This window comes from Sciurus vulgaris, assembly GCF_902686455.1.
Source record: "Sciurus vulgaris genome assembly, chromosome: 14".
Lineage (NCBI taxonomy): Eukaryota > Metazoa > Chordata > Mammalia > Rodentia > Sciuridae > Sciurus > Sciurus vulgaris.
The window spans coordinates 75,922,209-75,941,324 of record NC_136475.1 but is presented as its reverse complement, the minus strand read 5'-3'; the positions used below and the strand labels follow the sequence as shown (position 1 = coordinate 75,941,324).

General features: G+C 44.0%; 1 protein-coding gene across 1 annotated transcript in view; it reads right to left on the bottom strand.

The window, feature by feature from the left end:
* The window catches only part of ALK (ALK receptor tyrosine kinase), a 663,114-nt gene that overhangs the window by 47,392 nt on the left and 596,606 nt on the right, over positions 1-19,116 (bottom strand). The window contains exon 12 of the mRNA XM_079109946.1: positions 4,811-4,973. Within this exon, the coding sequence (XP_078966072.1) occupies positions 4,811-4,973 (163 nt within the window). The remainder of the gene's footprint in view (positions 1-4,810; positions 4,974-19,116) is intronic.

The following is a 19,116-nucleotide window of genomic DNA, read 5'->3' as shown; positions in this document are numbered from 1 at the left end:
GGTTCCGGGGCCTCTTGGATATGGTGTGTGAAGAGTGATTGACCTGTGTGAGGACTGCCAACAGGAGCTGTGGGCCATGTGTGACAAATGTCTTTACGTGTGCTCTGGGGTGGGGGCAGGGCTGGGAGGAGTCCTGAACCCAACAGAGGCAGGCAGGAAAGACGGGGGCTGGGGGCTGGAGGTCTCAGGAGGGATCAAGAAGCAGGAGAAGTGAGAAAGAGCAAGAGGCACAGGCTGTCTGCTGAGCGACTGCCTCTCCGTGGGCGCCTCACACTCTCTAAACGCCCCTCCCAGTCCTCAGAGTGGGGCTCTGCCAAGGTGCATCTCCATTCCCTGATGAGGCGCAGGTTCTTGCCGCCGGCCTCCCCACCCCACTCCAGAACAGGCCCCATAATCCACGTTCTCTTTGTGGCTCTGGTGGCCTCCCGCCCTCTCACTCCTGCAGCCACCCATCTCCTCAGGCACACTCCTGACATTGTCTGGTGCAGATCAACTTGGCTCAGAAGTCCCCCTTAAGCAGTGTCCTGTCCCTGGTACCGAACCCTTGCCTTCCCCTCTTCATCAAACTCCTTTGGAGAGTGACTGATACTTGCTCCCCTTGCTCCCTGCAACCCCATGCCAGAAACATAGGTGCTGTCGAGTGTTGTCCACACCATCCGCTGGGTCCTCAAATCCTGGTCGCCCCACCTCCCACAGCCCTCCCAGCCCTGCCCCCTCCTCTCCATCCTGGCTTCCGGCCCTGCTATAGTCCCTTTCTTCTTGCCTGGATGACAGCCACGTTGTGCACCTGCTCTGCCTGCCTGCAGGCTCCTTTCTGTCCCTCCCACTCTCCCACTGTCACCAGAGGGAGCTAAAGGCATCTGGGAAGCGAGGCTCCAGCTGCCTGGCCTCCAGCCTGACCTGCTCCCTGCAGGGCCCAGACTCATGGTGCCACGGCAGGCACCTGCCACCCGCTCCTTCTGCCCTCCCCACCATGGAGACCACTCTTACTGCCTTCAGATGGAACTCTGGCTTCTGCCCCCTCAAGGAAGCTTGTCACAAACTAAGACTGGGAGAAATGCCTCCCCTTCCCTCTGACAGTGGTACCTTGAGACAACATCCGTTTTTATTCTTCTCCATCACATGGAAATGCTTGTTCCCATGTCCCCCGTCCCCAGGGCTGCAGCTCTTCTGGGGCTGGGGCTGGGGTGGGCTCTCCCTCACTGGTAAACTTGGGGTCAGGCATAGGCTCCTGACAGTTGCTGACTTGTGGCTCACTGAGATTTGCACAGCAGGAGGGAGCAAGTACTGACACCAGGGCAGGTGGGCTTGTATGGCGTGTGACCACATCACCTCTTGCTGTTAGAGGAAGAGGCAAATCCAGGGCAGGGAAAGCAGGTGGGGGGAAGAGATGGGGGCTCCAGGGCGGAGCCCCAGCTCTATCCTATCTAGCCCCTCCTTAGCTCTCTCTCTCTGGGTCTCCTCTTCTGTGGTGGGCAAATGAGTAAGAGGGTAGGGAATGGGCCCACCTAAGAGTAGAGGGTGCTTTCACTTACTACATACATCCAGAGGAAGCCCCAGGCACTGGAGGCCCCGCCCTGGCACATGGTAAGTGTTATTTATCCTCCTTCCCTTTGGGGTTGTAATAGGACCAGACCTCAGGTGGCCACCACACAGCACTAGCTGAGCACCACGCTTCAGATAGATGGATTGCTACCTTTTCTGTTTCCAAGGATCTTTTCCTCACAACCTCTGCCATGCACCATGTTTTTAAATTTTTTGTCCACTAGATGAATTATACTTACTAAATAAAAATGATTATGAAGGAGAAAAAGTTCTCTAGAAAAGGACATTGACTTCTCAGTAAGAATAGTCTGACTTGGAGATATTTTGGAGATAGGGCCTAAAAAGTGAATCATGAACTATCTGCTTCTTTGGTTACTAAGGTATTGTGATCTGTAGACATTGCCCTGAGCATTGTCCTGGGTCAAAAATGAGGTTAGGGTCAGGAATATCTGTTAGAGCCATCCTTCGATTAAAACCCAAGAATTCAACAACAATCATGATAAAACCCCAAATCCAGTGGTTTTTGGTTTTGACTCTTCCATTTTGATATGAAGCCATCTTAGCCAGATCATGTCTTCTGCTGTTATGGTTTGGATAAAACCCAAAAGCTCATGTATGAGACAATGCAAGAATGTTCAGATATAAAATGATTTCAGTTATGAGAGTTGTAACCTAAATGGCAGATTAATCCACTTGAATGGGTGGTAACTGTAGGAAGGTAGGATGTAGCTGCAGGAAACAGGTCACTGGCTGTGCGTATTTGGGGTTTAAATTTTGTCCCTGGCAAGCAGAACTCTCTGCTTCCTGATTGTCCTGAGCTGAGTAACTGTCCTCCACCACACCCTTCTGCTGTGGTGTCTGCTTCACCTGGGGCCCAGAACAATGGAGTGAGTTGCCCATGAACCGAACCTGGGAAAGAGTAAGCCAAAATAAACTTTCCCTCTCCTAAGTTGTGCTTGTCATGTCTTCTGGTCACAAATGCTGATTAAAACACCTACTTCAATAGAAGAACAGCTCCTTGTCTGTGTTACCAATGAGGCAAACACCAGTCAATGCAAGGGACTAGAAGATAGTCTCAGTATTTCAAAGAGATGGTGGAAATGGTTCTCCAGTGTTAGCTGGGGTTCTATCAATGCAATGTGGCAATTCTGTGGCACTTCGTACAGATCAGAAACCTGACTAGATTTACATATGACTGTGATGAATAATATATGAGAATGAGTTAATTATTATTTAATAAGTTTAGTTCTTCTGGCAGACCAAATCTTTCAAAACCAAAAGCACATCTGAAGAAGTCGGACTAAAGTCATCAGAAGCAGAAAAGTCTGGAGCTAATGCTTATGGAATGGGTCTGTCCCTTGAAATGCTTCTGCAGCTGCCTGCTACTGTCCTTGCTGACTTCTCTGACCCCAGGTGAGGGAGCTCCTCCCAGGTGGGGGCATTGTGCTAGGCACATCGTCATCAGGCCAGCTGGGTAGGTGCCAGCACTCTGCTGCTGCTCACAAATGGCGAGAGTTTCCTCCAAATGTGGAAGTGGGCCTGATGTCTTGGGGGACTGCAGCCCAAGAGGACCTCACACCAGGCCTCTCCTGACTGTGAGCTTCTGTGGGAGAAGCAGCAAGAGAGTCTTGGCCAATTTGGCTTTGGAATTGCCCTGGGTTGGGAGGGGACAATGGGGTCCTGCCACCTCACAGCTCCCTTCTGGTGATTTGGCTTCTCCTCCTGGGCTTTCATTTCCAGAGGCTTCCTGGAGGTGGGCTGTAGATGCTTCCTGTGCTCGATCTCCTTCCCCGTCCCTCCTGTCCTCTGTGTGCCTCCCAGATGTGGGTGTTAGTAGGAGGAGCACAGACTCTAAGCCCAAGGCCCTGGGTTTAAATCTCAGCTCTGTCACTGTGCAGTCTGAGGTCTGGGGCTGAGCTTCTTCGACTCCAGTCTTTTCATATGAAAACATGGGGGTATCAGCACTAATGATTCCACTCACTTCACTGCTGAAAGCAGGAGAAATACCAGGGGACTCTCAACAAGTTTTCATCCACTTCTCCCCAGGAATCCTCTCCTCCCTGTCCTAGGGCACACGGAGGTTCCAGTTGGCAGGAAGGGAGGTCTGGCTTGCTTGGTGTACTGGGTCTTTGGGACATTTATGGAGGGTGGATGGGACCTGGTACAGCTAACCTGATTGCAGCTAAACCTTGCTATTGTGTTTCTGCCAAGAACGTCTCTTAAAAAGCACTTAGGGCTCCCCCCAGAACACATTTGCCAAGGGATCAAGATATCACAAAACACCCTTAAGTTGGAGAGAAAAATGGCAACCTGAGAAGCCCCTATCCGGAAGCGTAGGGTGGGACAGCAGGAGGGGAAGGAGAGCACCCCCCGGGTACCAACACTGCCCAGTGAGGATGCTTCTGTGCAGGGCTGGGTAGAGGGGCCTGCAGTGAGGCCACGCCTCAGATGTCTGAGGTTGGAGGTTGATTCTTGATGATGTGACTGTTGGGGACACCTCAGGTTTTCTGAGTTTGTCTCCTCAGTTGTACAGCTGCTATGTGGGCCGTGCTGACATCACAGAGCCTGGGTGAGGACTCTATAGGCTTGACTGAGTCCTGGGTCCAATGGGACTCAGAGGTTCTCAAAGACTGCATCAGCGCCCCTTGGCAACTAGATGGAAATTCAGATTCTCAGAACCCACCCAGACATACAGAATCAGACTCTGGAAACCTGGGTTTTAACCAACCTTCCAGTCTCACCACAAGCTTTGTTAGTGCCATGACCTCAAGACAGCACAGAGGAATCAGGCTTCCTTCTGCCTGGCTTTGCCCTGGTGGGAAACCGTGGAGTTGGGATTGGGGTGAGGCTGAGCTTCAAAGAATGGCTTGCTTTACATGTTAACAGTGAAGGCCCAGGAGAGGATAAGGGCAAGCAGAAGAGCATTAGTTTTGGGTGCATAGTATTTTTGTTTTCCAAATATTTTTACACACCTTGTCTCACCTGAAGAACATCAAGTAGTATTCAAAAAATAGTCCATCATAATTATAATTATTAGTAATATATATGTAGCTAACTAATGCATACATACCATCTCCACAACAGTCTGTGAGCTCCTTTGTCGCCATATTTGATCTCCGGGCCTCACACCCTACCACAGGCTGCCATCTCAGTCCTTGAATCTTGGCATGCTTAGGCACCCCAGGGGCATGCATGCACAGGCAGGACCCCAACCCTCTTCAGGGAAATGGGTCTGCCCCTCGGCCTCCCCCTCTCGCTTACGTACCTGTAGGTGTCAGTGGCTGGCACTTTCCAGATCTGGATGCCCTTCAGGGGCCCTTCGCTCCCCACCACCACACTCTGGTTGGAGTTCTGGTAGGCGTTGTTGCACTGGGCCTGTGTGGGGCCATAGGGCCCACTGGCCCCGCATGTGGTGAACAGCCAGTGAACTGTGGCACAAAAGGAGAGAGAGTCACTCACTTGGCTGGCTATAGGCTGCTTTGGGCTGTCTCCAAGTTGTCTGCTCAGTAGGCTCAAACATGCATTCCAAGATGGTATCATGGTTTGGTCAAGAAACACTGATCAGTCATTCAAATTGGAAACTTCTCTTGAGCCTACTAAGTGGGGAAAAAAACCATAGAAAGATCCAGGCAACACTGTGCTATGAGCTGCCTGAGGAGGGGGAAGTGAAGTCCCCTTTCATGTGGCATAGACAAGGACATAATCTAGAATTCTCCTGATCTCTCATAGAATCCAGCACAGCACTGGGCAAATTACAGGTGCTCCATCTGGGCTTCTATGACTGCATCTAACCTGCTTCCAAAGGCTTGGCATCTGCATGTAGGATCCTTATAGTTTTGAGAAGACAGAAAATGCAAATTAGACACAGTCCCAGCCCCATGACCCCACCACTGGCCCAGGTATCCCGGGCAGGTGGGAGCAGGAAGTCTCCCACTCCCTGGCTATGGCTTCCTTCTGCCTGACTTTGCCCTGGTGGAAGACCATGGAGTTGGGATTGGGGTAAAAGACCCTGAATAGGGCAGGCCTCAGCTTCCTTATTATAACCAAGTTGGGTTTAGAAATTCAATGAGTGTAGCTTTTAGGTTCTCTATGCAAAAGAGAGTATTAAAAACAGAAAAAGGGAAAACAGGTCAAATTTGTCAAATTTTGTCTCATTCTCCTCAGCCTACTTCCTGCTGAGCTCCGTCCTTGCCCAATATCCTTGGGTGACTTTCTGGGGGCACCGTAGGAACACTCAGCACAAACCCTCCCCCATCATCCCATTATCAACCACTGAGCTATTTCCTTTCAAACTTTCCATCTTTGAGCCAGGCCAGACCTTGGGGAGTTTTCAGATCTCTTTTTGGTCATAATTCTAGCATAGTTTTTACAACTTATAAGAACTTTAAAAAAATGTATTCTTGATAAATTATTTTTACTTAAAAGAAAAAAATCTCATTATCAGATTGTCAAAATTACTTTTCTTTAAAGAGAGATTAGGTCAAATTCTACCCACAGGAAATGATGGAAGAATTAATTTAAGTATACATAGCTTTGTTCACTAAAATATTAAAGTGAAAAAAATTTGAAGACTTTGAACTAATCTAGTGATGAAAGTAAAAGATTAATTGGGGTTGCCAATTATAAACAAACAGATTGAGATTATGCTGGGCAGGATTGATAACCGGAAAACTAGGCCAGTTGTGGTGGGCTTTTGTGACAGGGCCCTGGCCCCAAGGTCAGGAGCAAGAAGTTGTACTGGGGCTCCGATACATACAGTTATTCAATACAGCACTTGTGATTCATTTTTTTTTTTTTTTTCAAATGAAGGGTCTATTTGGTTTCTGAAGGTCATTTCAAAGACTGGGAGGTAGTGAGTCCATTTACCTTTGGTATGCATGTATCGCTAATGGTTAACTTTCTGATCTATTTGGGTTACAAAGTGGGCAATCCTGTTAATTCCAAGGACTAACTCCTTACAAAATGTATTTTAGCAGAGCTTGTCTGGCCAGTTGCCTTTTTACCTGCTCCAGAGCCCAAATTCCACATATGGACTGCGCTACAGGGGCAAGTGGAAGGACCACAACGGGAATCAACAAGAGTACCTGGGTTTGGGGAGAGTCTCATCAACAGCTGACTGTAAGACCTGGATCTAGTTCCTTCATCTGTCAAAGGGGCTGGATTGGCATGTTAAAAGAAGCAGATGGATATGAAAGTTCACTGTGAAGTTCCAAACTCTAAAAATCTGACTTGTTTCAATGGCACATGTCCGTATCCAAGACTGGTGTTATTCCTGATGAATGGAAATGTGTCCGGGGGAGGTTCAATGACTATGGATCCCATGCCAGCAGCACCTGGGAATTTAAACTCAGTGAGTTGGGAATGAGGATGGGGGCTGGGAGAAAAACAAAAACTCTGGAAGGGAGTTGATACATCTTCATCTCCCATTATCTTCAACCTGAAGCCTACTCTGCAGACCCATCTACACCTATGGCAAGTGGCCTGGTTTTGGAGTAGCCTCATCTACCTGGAGACAGAAGCATGGTGCTTTGTTCAATGAATTTAAAACTGGAAATAAAAGGATGCATATATATTTATATTTATTTACTTTAACTTTTTTTTTCCTTAAGAGTGTGCTGGGGAAGAGAGCTGAAGACGTGGCACCCTGCTCAGCATCTCATCTTCTGAGGCATCCACTTTTGACTTCAGCCTAGCTTAACCAACATTGTTCAGAAGATTTTGAGACATTCTTAGGAATACTGGTCTTCTTCTTCTTGACCAGGTGGGACATCTGGTGAGGTAGGAAGAGGGGCATGGGCTCTGGATTCAGATGGGCCCATTTTTTCTTCCTGGATTTAGCCCCTGGCCAGCTGTGAGACCTGGATTAGATTATATTACCTCTCTGAACCTCAATCTTCTAACCTGAACAATGGAGATTATACCATCTACTGTTTAGGCTTTCTGTGAAAATGAAAAGATGGCAAAGGGCTTTGCTCAACATTCAGCATTAGAGATGTCTAATGAATAGAGTTTAAATAGTGTGTAACTTCATGTTCAAGTTCTCACTGTGGGAAGCAGACACCCAATCTCAAGATTTATGTCCCTATCCTGTAAAGGAGGGACTCTAGGGCTGTTTCTCAATAAAGGGACCAGTATTTTCCCAGTTCAATGGATGTATATTAGTCTCAGGTGGTTTGTCTACACAAAATTTTGTTTTTATTTTCAGTGATTTCTTATGGAAAGGCCCAGAGAGGGAACTTTTTCTAAAGTGGATTCCATGGGAACAGAGGATTTGCCATCCCAGGTCAAGCCCATGATTCATCCAGCCAGAAATCTTCTGCTCCCAGCAGTCTTTGAGGCATGATGATGCTCACTGCTCTCTTGGATGACTCTGACCCTCATAAATCTGCTCAACTTTGTTTGGAATCAGTTTATGTTTCCCACCAGCACTTCTTCGGGTGTGGAGTTTGCATTTGTTGCTCCTTGTGCAAGGGCTATCCTGCTTCTTGTGTCTTGTTCAAACTTCATCCCTTGGTTCCCTTTGTTCATTCTGTTTGAAATCTTATAGACATCATAGAATATTATGGAAAGATGGGAACTTAAAAAATCACCAAATCAGTGGTTTCCAAACCATTTAAGAACCTTCAAAATACAGATACCAGGGCTCCGAAAATCCAGATTTAGTGTTACCTGGGTGGGGATGGGAAGACCATACTTGCATTGCATAAAACCTTCCCAAGAGAACCTGTATTCAACCAGATTTATAGACTAGTTTCACCTACCTCATTGTCCAGATGAAGAAAGAATATTCTAGACAGAGCAAGTGGTTTTTCTGAGTCTGTTAGCAATGAAGAAGGAATCAAATTGAGAATCATTCCTTTTCCTTTGTGCCTTGAAGACTTCCAACCTTTTCAGTTTATCCCTACATGAGTCCCTGATCTCCCTTGTCTTCCTCAGGAACTTATTTAATGCTATAAAATTTTTTTTTTTTTTGAGATGGGTCCATTGGACTGTGGGTACCTGTGAGGATAATTGCTATTCTGCTTTATTTCTAGAGTCCCTCTGAAGATGCTTGCTTGGAACTCACTTTAATATTTTCCAGATCTTACCCAAGAGCTGGGCTATGGCTCTGAGCCTGGTGGTGTTGTGGACCTAATAAAGCTCCACAGGAAACATCTGGAAGAGGGAATGGTGCAGAAGGATTTAGCAGGTCCTGCAGTCAATAAGCTAAGGTAGGTTGGAACCATGAGAGGGTAGGCAGGTGCTAGGTGGATTTTCAGCACTGTCATCAGAGTAGAAGGCACTGTACCCAACCTTATGGATCAAAGCAGGCAGGTGAGGCAGGAGAATTAGCAAATGTCTTAGGGTGCAGGTGAGGTCAAGGTGAGCTTTGATCTGCAGGTGGAAGCTGCTTGTTTTCTGAACTGTCTTGTCTTTTCTTCTGGGTATTGTGCAGGGGCCTGACCCTTAGAGACCTAAGAGGTAACTCCACCCCATGAAGAGGGCAAAACCTCTCAATAGTTCTTGCCCACCCAACGTGATTCAGGCACCGTGCTTTCATACATGTATTAAATGCATTCTGAAACTCTGTAGCTGAAGGTTAAGCTGTAGTATTCCCTTTAAATCAAGTTCAGAGAAGCTGAGTGCTTGTTCTGTAGCTTATGGAGTGGATAATTAGTTAAGACAGGGATTAAATGTAGATCTTCTGCCAAGCCAAGTTCAAGGCTTAAAATGGTGCTAGGATTATGAGGAAGTTCCCATGGAACTTTTCTGAATGTTAGGTTTTTTCCTTTTTAATCCCTGAGCCTGGGGCTCAGTTCAAGCCAGGACAGACTATACCAAGTTTTCTCAGGCACAGAGTAGGCAGGGCACCATGAATGGACAGGTGAGAGTCTGGTCAGTGTTCAGTGGTTGGTGGATCCTCAGAAAATCCCACAGTGACCCCAATAGTAGTTTAGCTTAGTGAAGTGTGGGCTTTACTAGGTATGAGAACCAGCCAAGGAAACCAGGTAGTCATGGTCAGTTCTAGAAGAGGCCACTGGGCCAGGTGGTGTCAAAAGGGAATCTAGTAACTGGAATGTTCACAAGGTCAGGAAGCAGAGATGTAAGAAAGAGGAACTGTACCATAAACAAAAGGGCAAAACTGTAGTTTTGGGGAGATTATGGTCACAGTGAGACCAGCAATGACACAGGCTTGATGCTGAGCTGTCAATCTGAGGATACAAGGATCTCCATATTTCCCCTGCAGAGGGTTTGTATTGGCCCTGAAGCTCTGTGGAATCACAGGAGGATCAGATGGCCCTCAGGAAGGAACCAGGATTGGGGATAGGGAAGGGAGGAATCCTGCTCCTTCTTTCTCTTACTTAAACAAATCCCTATTTTATTAAAAGTCTTATAAAAAAAAAAAAAGGATGGCTTTATTTTGTTCTTCAACACACCACACACTGGAAGTAGTTTAGTGCTCATTCACACCTAAATTGTATAAAGAACCCACACACATGAAAATACTGATTGGTTATAGACAGCTGAGTAAAGAAAAATCCATTAAGCACCGGGGTTCATTTTAAGTATATTGCAGAGCCTTTCAAGAAGAAACAAATCAATTAGTAATATACAGCACAATGTTAAAAAAACAGGCTAGACAGCGATTGTACTGGTTTTATTACTGTTGCTAAGCCATCTCATCTACTCAATTCAATGCGAAGAAATAAAGCGTGGTACAAAGGAAAATAAGTTCTCAACTATCACTATTAATCACAACAATAAGGATCTGCCTCGTGTTGAAGGCCTGTAAGTGTTGTGCCAAAGAAAAGCACTCAGTGTTTCATGTGGATAATTTGTACCATTTTGATTCTGATCCATGGAATTGAATTTTGTTCATAACTATTGACTGAGCTAAACTTCTTGAAAGGTATGACATACTGAACCATTTTGATTGGTATCCCATACCCTATTGAATAAGTATCAGATCAAAATCCAAGTAAATATAATCAATCACCCATCCATAAATGCATACGACACCATTCTTTGGTATAGATTGTATTGTGGTTTGGATATGAGGTGCGTGAGCCCCCCCAAACAAAACCCCAAAGTTAGGCAATATAGCACACATTCAGAGATGAAATGGTCAAGTTATGTCACCTATAACCTAATCAGCGGATTAATCTATTTGATGGATTAATAATTTAAATGGATCACTGGATGGTAGCTGTAGGCAAGTCGGTCGGGCATGGTTGGAGGAACTGGGAATTATATTTTGTTCCTAGCTCACTCTTCTCTCTCTGTTTCCACTGACATGAGTTGAGCAGTTTTTCTCTGCCATACCCTTCTGCCATGATGTTCTGCCTCACCTCAGGCCTAGAGAATGGAGCCAGCTGACCATGGCCTGAGACCTCTACAATTTTGAACCAAAATAAACTTTTCCTCCTCTAAGTCACTCTGCCCATGACTTCACAAGACCTTCAACGGCCTCTCCAATCTCAGCCCCTTCCTTACTCCTAAAAGGAATTGTCTCCTGTTCTTGTCAGGTCTTTTGGTGACAGCAATAAAAGACTGACTAACAAATTGGAAAAAGTGAACTTTTTTCATACATGGTGATCCTCAATTTTTTTCCTTAGAGCAAAATGAAAATAAGGTAGTCACTGTGGAGTTAAAACACCTCTACCACCTATTTCAACTCTTTAAACAATAGAGTGGTGTGCCTTTCTTCAGTATTTAATCTGATATTGGCTCTATAATTAGATAGGCAACTCAAAAACCACCAAAGGAAATCTATGGAATTAGACCCCTGGTATATATTATTATAACAAATACTTTTGGTTTTAAAAGTCTTGTTTTATTTCTGTATTCTGTTGCCAGTGGGGGGAAAAAAGAAAGGAATCCATTTTTTGTAAGTATGCACTTGAGAATGAAACTGGTTCTTGCTATTTAATGGCAAGATAAGAAACTTCAACGATGAAAAATATTAAACCTTTATTTTAATTTTAAAATACAGCACCAAGAAAGGTGCACAAAGCAAATGTGTGCATACTTAATGGGTCACTATAAAGCAAATACCCATTTTAATCACTGCCCAGGTCAAGAAACAGAACTTTGCCTCTGACTTCATAAGACCTTCGATGGCCTCTCTAATCTAAGACCCTTCCTTACTCCTAAAAGGAATTCTCTTCTGGCTTCTATCATAATCACTTCCTTGCATTTCTCAGTAGTTTTATTACCCAAATGTATATTGCCCCTAGGTATGGTCTCTAGTCTTGCCCATTAAAATTTTTAAAAAAAATTTTGTTTCTTCAAATCTGTAGAATCCTCCTCTTCTTCTTTCACTTATTTTATCTTTTGAAGACTCTGGACTGTTTGGCTTGTATCTTCTCTCAGAGTTTGGATTTTGCTGATTGCATCCCCATGGTACAATTCAACAAGTGCCTCTTTCTGGCAAATTACCAGCTGGATCTCTTTGCAAGACTTTAGGTGGGGTTATTTTATCAGGAGGCACTTCATGTCTGATTATCACTCTCTTCTTTAATGTTAGCACTTGTTGGAGCTTAGTACACAGGTACATTTATTAATCAGGAGCTGCAAAACAATGCTATTTTAATTATATCTTTTTATCCTAATTTATAAGCTGGAATATATTTATAAAGGATACTAGCTCTCATTTCAATTCAGTTACTCAGTTCACACCACCAATGCTCAATTCTTTCTCCTTATTAACAATTTTCAACATATGAAATTAGTTCTCTCTAATCTTCCCCCAATAATTGTTTGTGTATCATTATGAATTCATGAATTTAAATATAGTTTTGAGTTTTAATTAATTACAATTATTATCCTGTTGAAGCTCAAGTTGTCACATCTTTGGTCAGTGGGAGCCTCCAGTGTCCTTTTGACATGATCGTCAAAGACATGACACAACAAAATATTCCTTTTCCAGACCTGAAATCAGATATTTTCTTCAAAACCCTGGTTTCCATTAGTGGCAACAGGTACTGTAAACAGGATGATCCAGGTGCTGTAGCTGCTTACTGATACTGGGTGGGTGATTGTTTCTAGGTTGTTCTAGTGAGCAGAGCAGGAAATCCACATGAGTGTAGTCATCGGTATAAGCTTACATCTGCATGAAACACACTTATGCCTCGTGAATTCATATTCAGTATTCAGGGTTTTTAATTTAACCTCTTCTGTATTACATCTGTATTTCTTTCTCCACACTGAGAATCATGTTTCTCAAGAACATAGATGATAATGGCATTAGAAAATCCTGTAATTATCAATTTATCTTTCCTTATACACACAACAGCATTGGAGAAACAATACTTACTCTACCACCATCATTAATATAAATATCGAGAGGAATTAGAGAACACTTTCGGTACCTGCACTTCATTCTCCTATCATGACTTGTATTAAATCCACACCGTTGGGGCAGATTGTCGTCACACAGGCCCCTCTTGGCTGTGGAACCCTTATTTGTTATAAGCACCATGTGTTTAATGTTCATGACAGTCCTTATGTTAATATTTCTCTTGTTATTTTTGTTGTCTGAACCTTGTTTTTAAGTAGATTCCAAAGAAAGGGCCGCTGGGAATTATATTTATTGAATTCTTGAATGTGGATAATATTTTTTCCCCTAGAGTGTATTAAATATGCTACTCTATTTTCTTCTGACTGGACCTGTTACTGTTTTAAAACTTCTGATAATCTAAATTTCCTTCTCTAATATATCACTTGCTATTTTCCTTAGGTGCCCAATATTTATTTATTTTTTTCTTTTTCTTTGACATCCAGCAATTTTACCAGCACATGTGTTGCTATTGCTCCTCTGGGTGAATATCCTGGGTGTGCAGTGCACTCCTCTAATAAGCAGTTTTGATAAGGATGGTTGCTTTGACTCACAGCTCTAAGTATTGGTTTTGTTCCAGTTCTTTGGTTTTCTTCTTCAGGGATTACTGTTACCTGTACAGTGGATTTTCTTTGCTCATCCTTGATGTGTGTCACCTTATTTATTTTGAAAAAAGTCCTCTTTTCACTTTCTATTTTGTGTAAGGCATTAACTGTCTTATTTGCTCCCTCATTCCTTTTAGTTTAATATTTCATTTCTGAAATTTTTCTTTTATTTCAAATTCTTTTCTGAGAGCTACACCACCTAATTTTTAGGTTTTAAAATATTGATTCATGTTATTTTTATGTCTTGGGTCATGGTCTCAGTGTCTTTTACCTCATGTGGAAATCAGAGTTTATAATTTTGACTCACTCCAGGATGGATCTTTCTGGTAGGCTATATTTTCCCCAGGGGTATTATTTATTCTTTGTTTTCTTATTGTAATTTGGTACAGAATTTGACCTTGATATTTATCTGCTATGCATTTTTTTGTGAAATTAATTTTCCTGAGCTTTGGGGGTTCAGGAGCTTTTTGAACTCCCCAGGGCTCCCTCTACTCTCTCCTGTGAACACGAGAACATGGCAGCTTGCACTCCAAGGTTCTGGCTCTGCTCACTTTATCTGGACATCCTCTTTGTTTTTGTTGCTATCCCTGTCCTACTCAATATTGACTTAATTTCTAGAAACTTCTTCTCAGTGTGAATGCTTTCCTGGGAAGGGGACATGGTGGCCAGACTCCTTAGGGCCCTTCAGATCTTTCCTTGGGTCCCTTGTGCTCAAGCATCTCTGGGTGGGACAGAGTCTCTCCCACTTCAGCACCTGCTCTTCCCTGGGGCCTCCTGTCCTGCCCTCTGCTTGCTCTTGTACTGAGGCTGCCATTTTGGGTGTGATGTGAAGGGAAGCTTTGTCCTCACTTACTTGTATTTTGAGGTCTGAGGAGAAAAATTAATTAATTGAATTTTGTTGTCAATGTAGTTGAAAGGTTTTGGATTTTATATGGGATTCCTCTGTTTTAATGTAGGGATTCAGAGTGATATGCTGTTACCACCATCCCTGCCTTTTTCTAAGAGTCTTTGAAAAAAATTTTATAGCTTGAAAAAAATAATAGCTCATTTGCTATGATTAACCTCTTTATAGCATTTATCTGGTCAGATTCCCCTACCTGCTCTTCTACTCCCGGGTCAGCTGGCTTTTCATTTTCACCTTCACCTCAGGGACGTCCCCAGTGATTGTGGCCTTGAACTTGCTGCTACAGCATCTTCTGCCTCTCCTGGAAGTAGCTCACTAAGTATAATTTTATCTTTTCTTGGTAGGGCCACCCAGACTTAATGAGTTACTGAGGGTGATCTGACCCTTTGCTAAATGATCCCAAGCATAAATATTTTATATGGATTCATTTCTTCTCTCTCTGCTTCCTCTGAATCTCAGCATGTCTTCCTGCATTTAATCTTACTTTATACCCAATGTCAGGTGAGAGTAGTCCTCCTTTCTCTGTTTCAGGCTGAAGGGCACCTAGTCTTTATTTCACAATTGTGAAATGTATTTATATTTTGGTAATCATCTTTGGTGAATGGTGGAAGGTACTGGAAGTTTAACCTCAGAGAACAGGACCTGACTATGATTCTGAATGAACAGTGTGGGAAATGTTAAGGTCTTCCATTCCAATATATGTCATTACAGTACATTTGTGTGGCATCTCCACCCTCTAGTAAACTTTTTCACAATCATGTTAGGTCAGTAGATAAGAATGGGGGAATTTGTAACTTTTGTCTCATAAGATAGTGAATCATGTAGAACAGTTTAACAATAGGCCTGTGATTACAGAGCCAACCTGAGGATGAGTGGGGGTGTCGTTCTGGCTCTTTCTACAATATAGTTTTTGGTTGAATTTTCCATGTTGTTCTCAGACTGAATTTTCCTGCACATATGTATGTGTGTATACACACATACATGTGTTTACATGTGTGCCCCATTCACATGCATGCAGATGTGCTTGTGTGTGCACCTGTACCTGTGTATTTGTGTGAACAGCTCACTCTGCTCTCCCCAATCCTCCCTGCAAAGCTTTCTGGTTGTTTTTCTTGCTCTTTTTTTTTGGCTGTGGAGACATTAAGGTGGTGACAAGTCTAGTTATAACACCAACCCTGCCTTTCGCTGGATGAGCTCACACGCATGATCTAGTTTAGACTTTTACATTTTGGTCTCCTTTGTGCCACACTCTGTCCCTCTAGATAGGAGAGATGCCTGATGATGCTGAGGTATCCCAGGGGACAAAGACCTGAAGCCCACGTTCCTCCTGCTGGGAGCTAGACAGACCTGCGAGTGAGCTGGCTCCCCATCAACAGGGCGGCAAGTCAGGGCTGTGGAGATAAAAGCTGCTTTCAGGACTGAATTACCCTAAACAGCTCTGACACCCAGCAATCTGCAGGAGTGTGATGGCTGATGTGTCGTGTACTTAGCCACCCCCTGCTCCCCGAGGGAAAGTCACTGACACATGGGAGAAGAGAAAGGTCACAGAAAAAACACTATCCTGAAAGCAGAGCTGTAAAAATTAAGTTAAGGGAGGCTTTAGGGCTAATGTGGTTACTCCCAAGTTGGCTTTGGGCCAAAGCTGTGCTAATAAAGCATTTGATGTTGACATGGGTACCCGGCACTCACCCATCTGAGGCTACACACATGGATTTGGTGTCGAGGCTTAAGTGGGAAGTGGTGGAGCTTCAGATACCAGCTCTGCCCTACTCAGGCCTGAAGAGTCATGGACTTCTGCTCTCAGCAGTTCTTACATGAAAAGCAGGAAAGAAGACTTGATCTAGTGCAGCATCTGTGGGATTATGTCATCAGGATTCACTGCCTCCTGAGAGAGAGGCAACCACATAGGAGTCCACGCCCCCTCACTGTGTCCTGTAGAGGATATTGTTTGGCCGAACTCACAATGAATGAAATCCTGACAAAGGCCCTTGGGACTGTAACACCCCTGGCAGATGCGTGGATGGAGGTGCAGGCAGCCCAGCTGACCAGAGGATGTGGAGCTAGAAAGGACAAATGTTCTGCCAGGTCTAGGTCCCTGAGCATCGCAGATGAATTGGACATGGGACACACAGGGAGAGGGTGAGAAATCCCAAAGTCAAGGGTAGAAAGGAAATTGGTGGGGCATTAGGACCAAACAGTGGGTCAAACAGAAGGTGAAGAAGGCAAGATCAATAGGCCAGAGAAAGGAGGGAAGAGATGGTTCTCTCTTACTCATGGTGACTGGAGATGCAATAGGGATTTTATAACCGCAGGACAATAAGCATGAAGAAAAGACCAAGAGGACCACAGCGCTGTGAACCTTGACATTATCAGGCACTGAAATAATGACCACAGTTGCTTGTAGGGTGGCTGGATTAACATCAGTAGTCATTGATAAAATAATTTTTGTTAAGTGACTGGACTCTTGGGTCCCCAGCCATAGGTTGGGTCTTCCTTTAGCATGACTGGAACATCCTAAAATGAAGACCTCCAGCCTACTTGCAATGAAGACTTCACTGACCAGAGACTCCTGCTGCTGTCTTTTAAATAGCAAAGCCAGAGGCTGGAGGCCAGGTTCCCATGGTCCTTTGGATGCTGCACATGCCCTTCAGCTCCTGAGTCATTCCCACTGACCAAATTGCTCAGCTGAGGCACACTCCCCTTCCCCACTCACCCTCTGCTGTGTCTCAGCTCACTTCATGGTTAAGGTCTCTAGAGTTTATGAGTGTGGTAGCTTTGTTGTGGAAGGCCTCAAAGTTTCCCCAGGTCATGCCAGCTAGGAACAAAAATTAGGACCCTAATATCTATAACTGTAGCATTTCCTGGTTCTGCCCTGATACACACTTGAAGGACCCTGGTATCTTCTTGCTCAGTACTCCATTGTGCTAGGCACGGTGGTGCACATCTGTAATCCCAGGGGCTCAGGAGGCTGAGGAAGGAGGATTGCAAGTTTGAGGCCAGGCTTAGCAAATTAACAAGGTCCTGTCTCAAAATAAAAAAAATAAAAAGGGCTGGGGATGTGGCTCAGTGATTAAGTGGTTAAACACACCTGGGTTTAAATCCTGGTACTAAAAAACAAACAAACAAACAAACAAAACACCATTGTCACAACACACATACACACACCACAATGCTTTGCCACTGTCATCTCTGTCACCTTCCTTATCTTCTGAGCATGTCACTGTTTGAAACTATATCATGTGTGTGCCTCTTTGCTGTCTGTCAGCACTAGTGGGTACACCCTCTGAGCAGGGGGCTCAGTCTGCTTTATCCCCTGCTTTGTGTCCAGGGCCTGATAGTGTGAGTCATATAGAAAGGGGTTAATACATTTTGGTTAAATGAAAGACAAAACCCAAACAAAACAAAACAAAACAAAACAAGAAGATGAGATTAGGCCACTTACCAGGCCCCAGCCCATTTGGGTGGTCAGAAGGGAGAAGTCATACACACAGAGGGATCAGTGGGACTTTTGGCCCTTGGGAGCTCCTGTATTCATATTGGAGCAATGACGGAGGGTTAACCAGAATAGTTCTGGTGGTAAATGGATGTTTAATGGAAGCTACTTTGTGTGTTAACCATGAACAAAAGAAGAAGCTAGGCTCCCAAGGAGCAGACATGCACCTTCACATCTTGCTGGATCACATGTACACACGTACACACACCAGCACACACTCACACACACCCAGCACACACATAGCTGAATCACAGGGAGCCCTGCAGTCTTTGAGAAAACATGAAGTGCCACTCTTTACCAGTGGGAACACACACTACCCCAACGGTTGATGGAACTGACTGGTTGAGAGACTGAATGAACTGGTTAGCAGGATCAAAATCAGGAAGCCAGTCGAGGGGAAAGAAACTTCCTCCTTCAGACAGCCATTCTGAGCCCTGGGGAGATTTTCTGATTCTCAGTTCTGTTGCTAGATTATGCCTTATTTTCTTTACATGTTAATGTCAGTCCTGGAATATGATCATTTAATCTGCCAGTCACTTACAGAAAAATAATAATTAGATGAACCCAATTTGCTCTCATCTTATTATGAAGTCCCTGTCAGTATTTACTACAAAAACAAATTGGTTCTCTCCAATCTAGTTACTTGCATTTGTATAAAAAAATCTTCATGGAGAAGATTCTGGAGCCTCCATGATTCCCAATATCTTGACAAGTTTTGAAAGACTAAAGAGCTCTTCCTTCCATTGATAGTGATGCCTGGGTCCTTTGGGAGCAATCTTGTAAATCTTCTACCCCAAAGTCTTTTATTTATCTGGAGTATAGCATGAAGGTTTTACCTAGAAATTGGGTTGGGGAATTCACTGAAGGAGAGGACCCAAAATATGAAATATTCCCCTTCTCCCCCAAGTTTCTGGGGAAAGAATTTTCTTGAAACTTCTGTCAAAAAAATTGAGGAAAATATACCCAGACACAGTTTCGTGTATACACAAAAGAGTGTATAGCTCATAGGAGGAGGAGGATCATAAATACATTAAATATTAGGGATGGCAACATGGGGTTGAGTGAATTGCCCCAGTATTTTTGGTTATACATTTTGATAATAATGTTAATAGCAGTACCACAACAACATTTTATATTAGAAAATTTTTTATAACCTTCAAAGCCATTAGAAATGATCTTGTTTGCTCACTATGATATACAGCTCTGAGAAAGAACCATGGTCTCTAGGATTCTTTGCTCTACTGGGGCACTC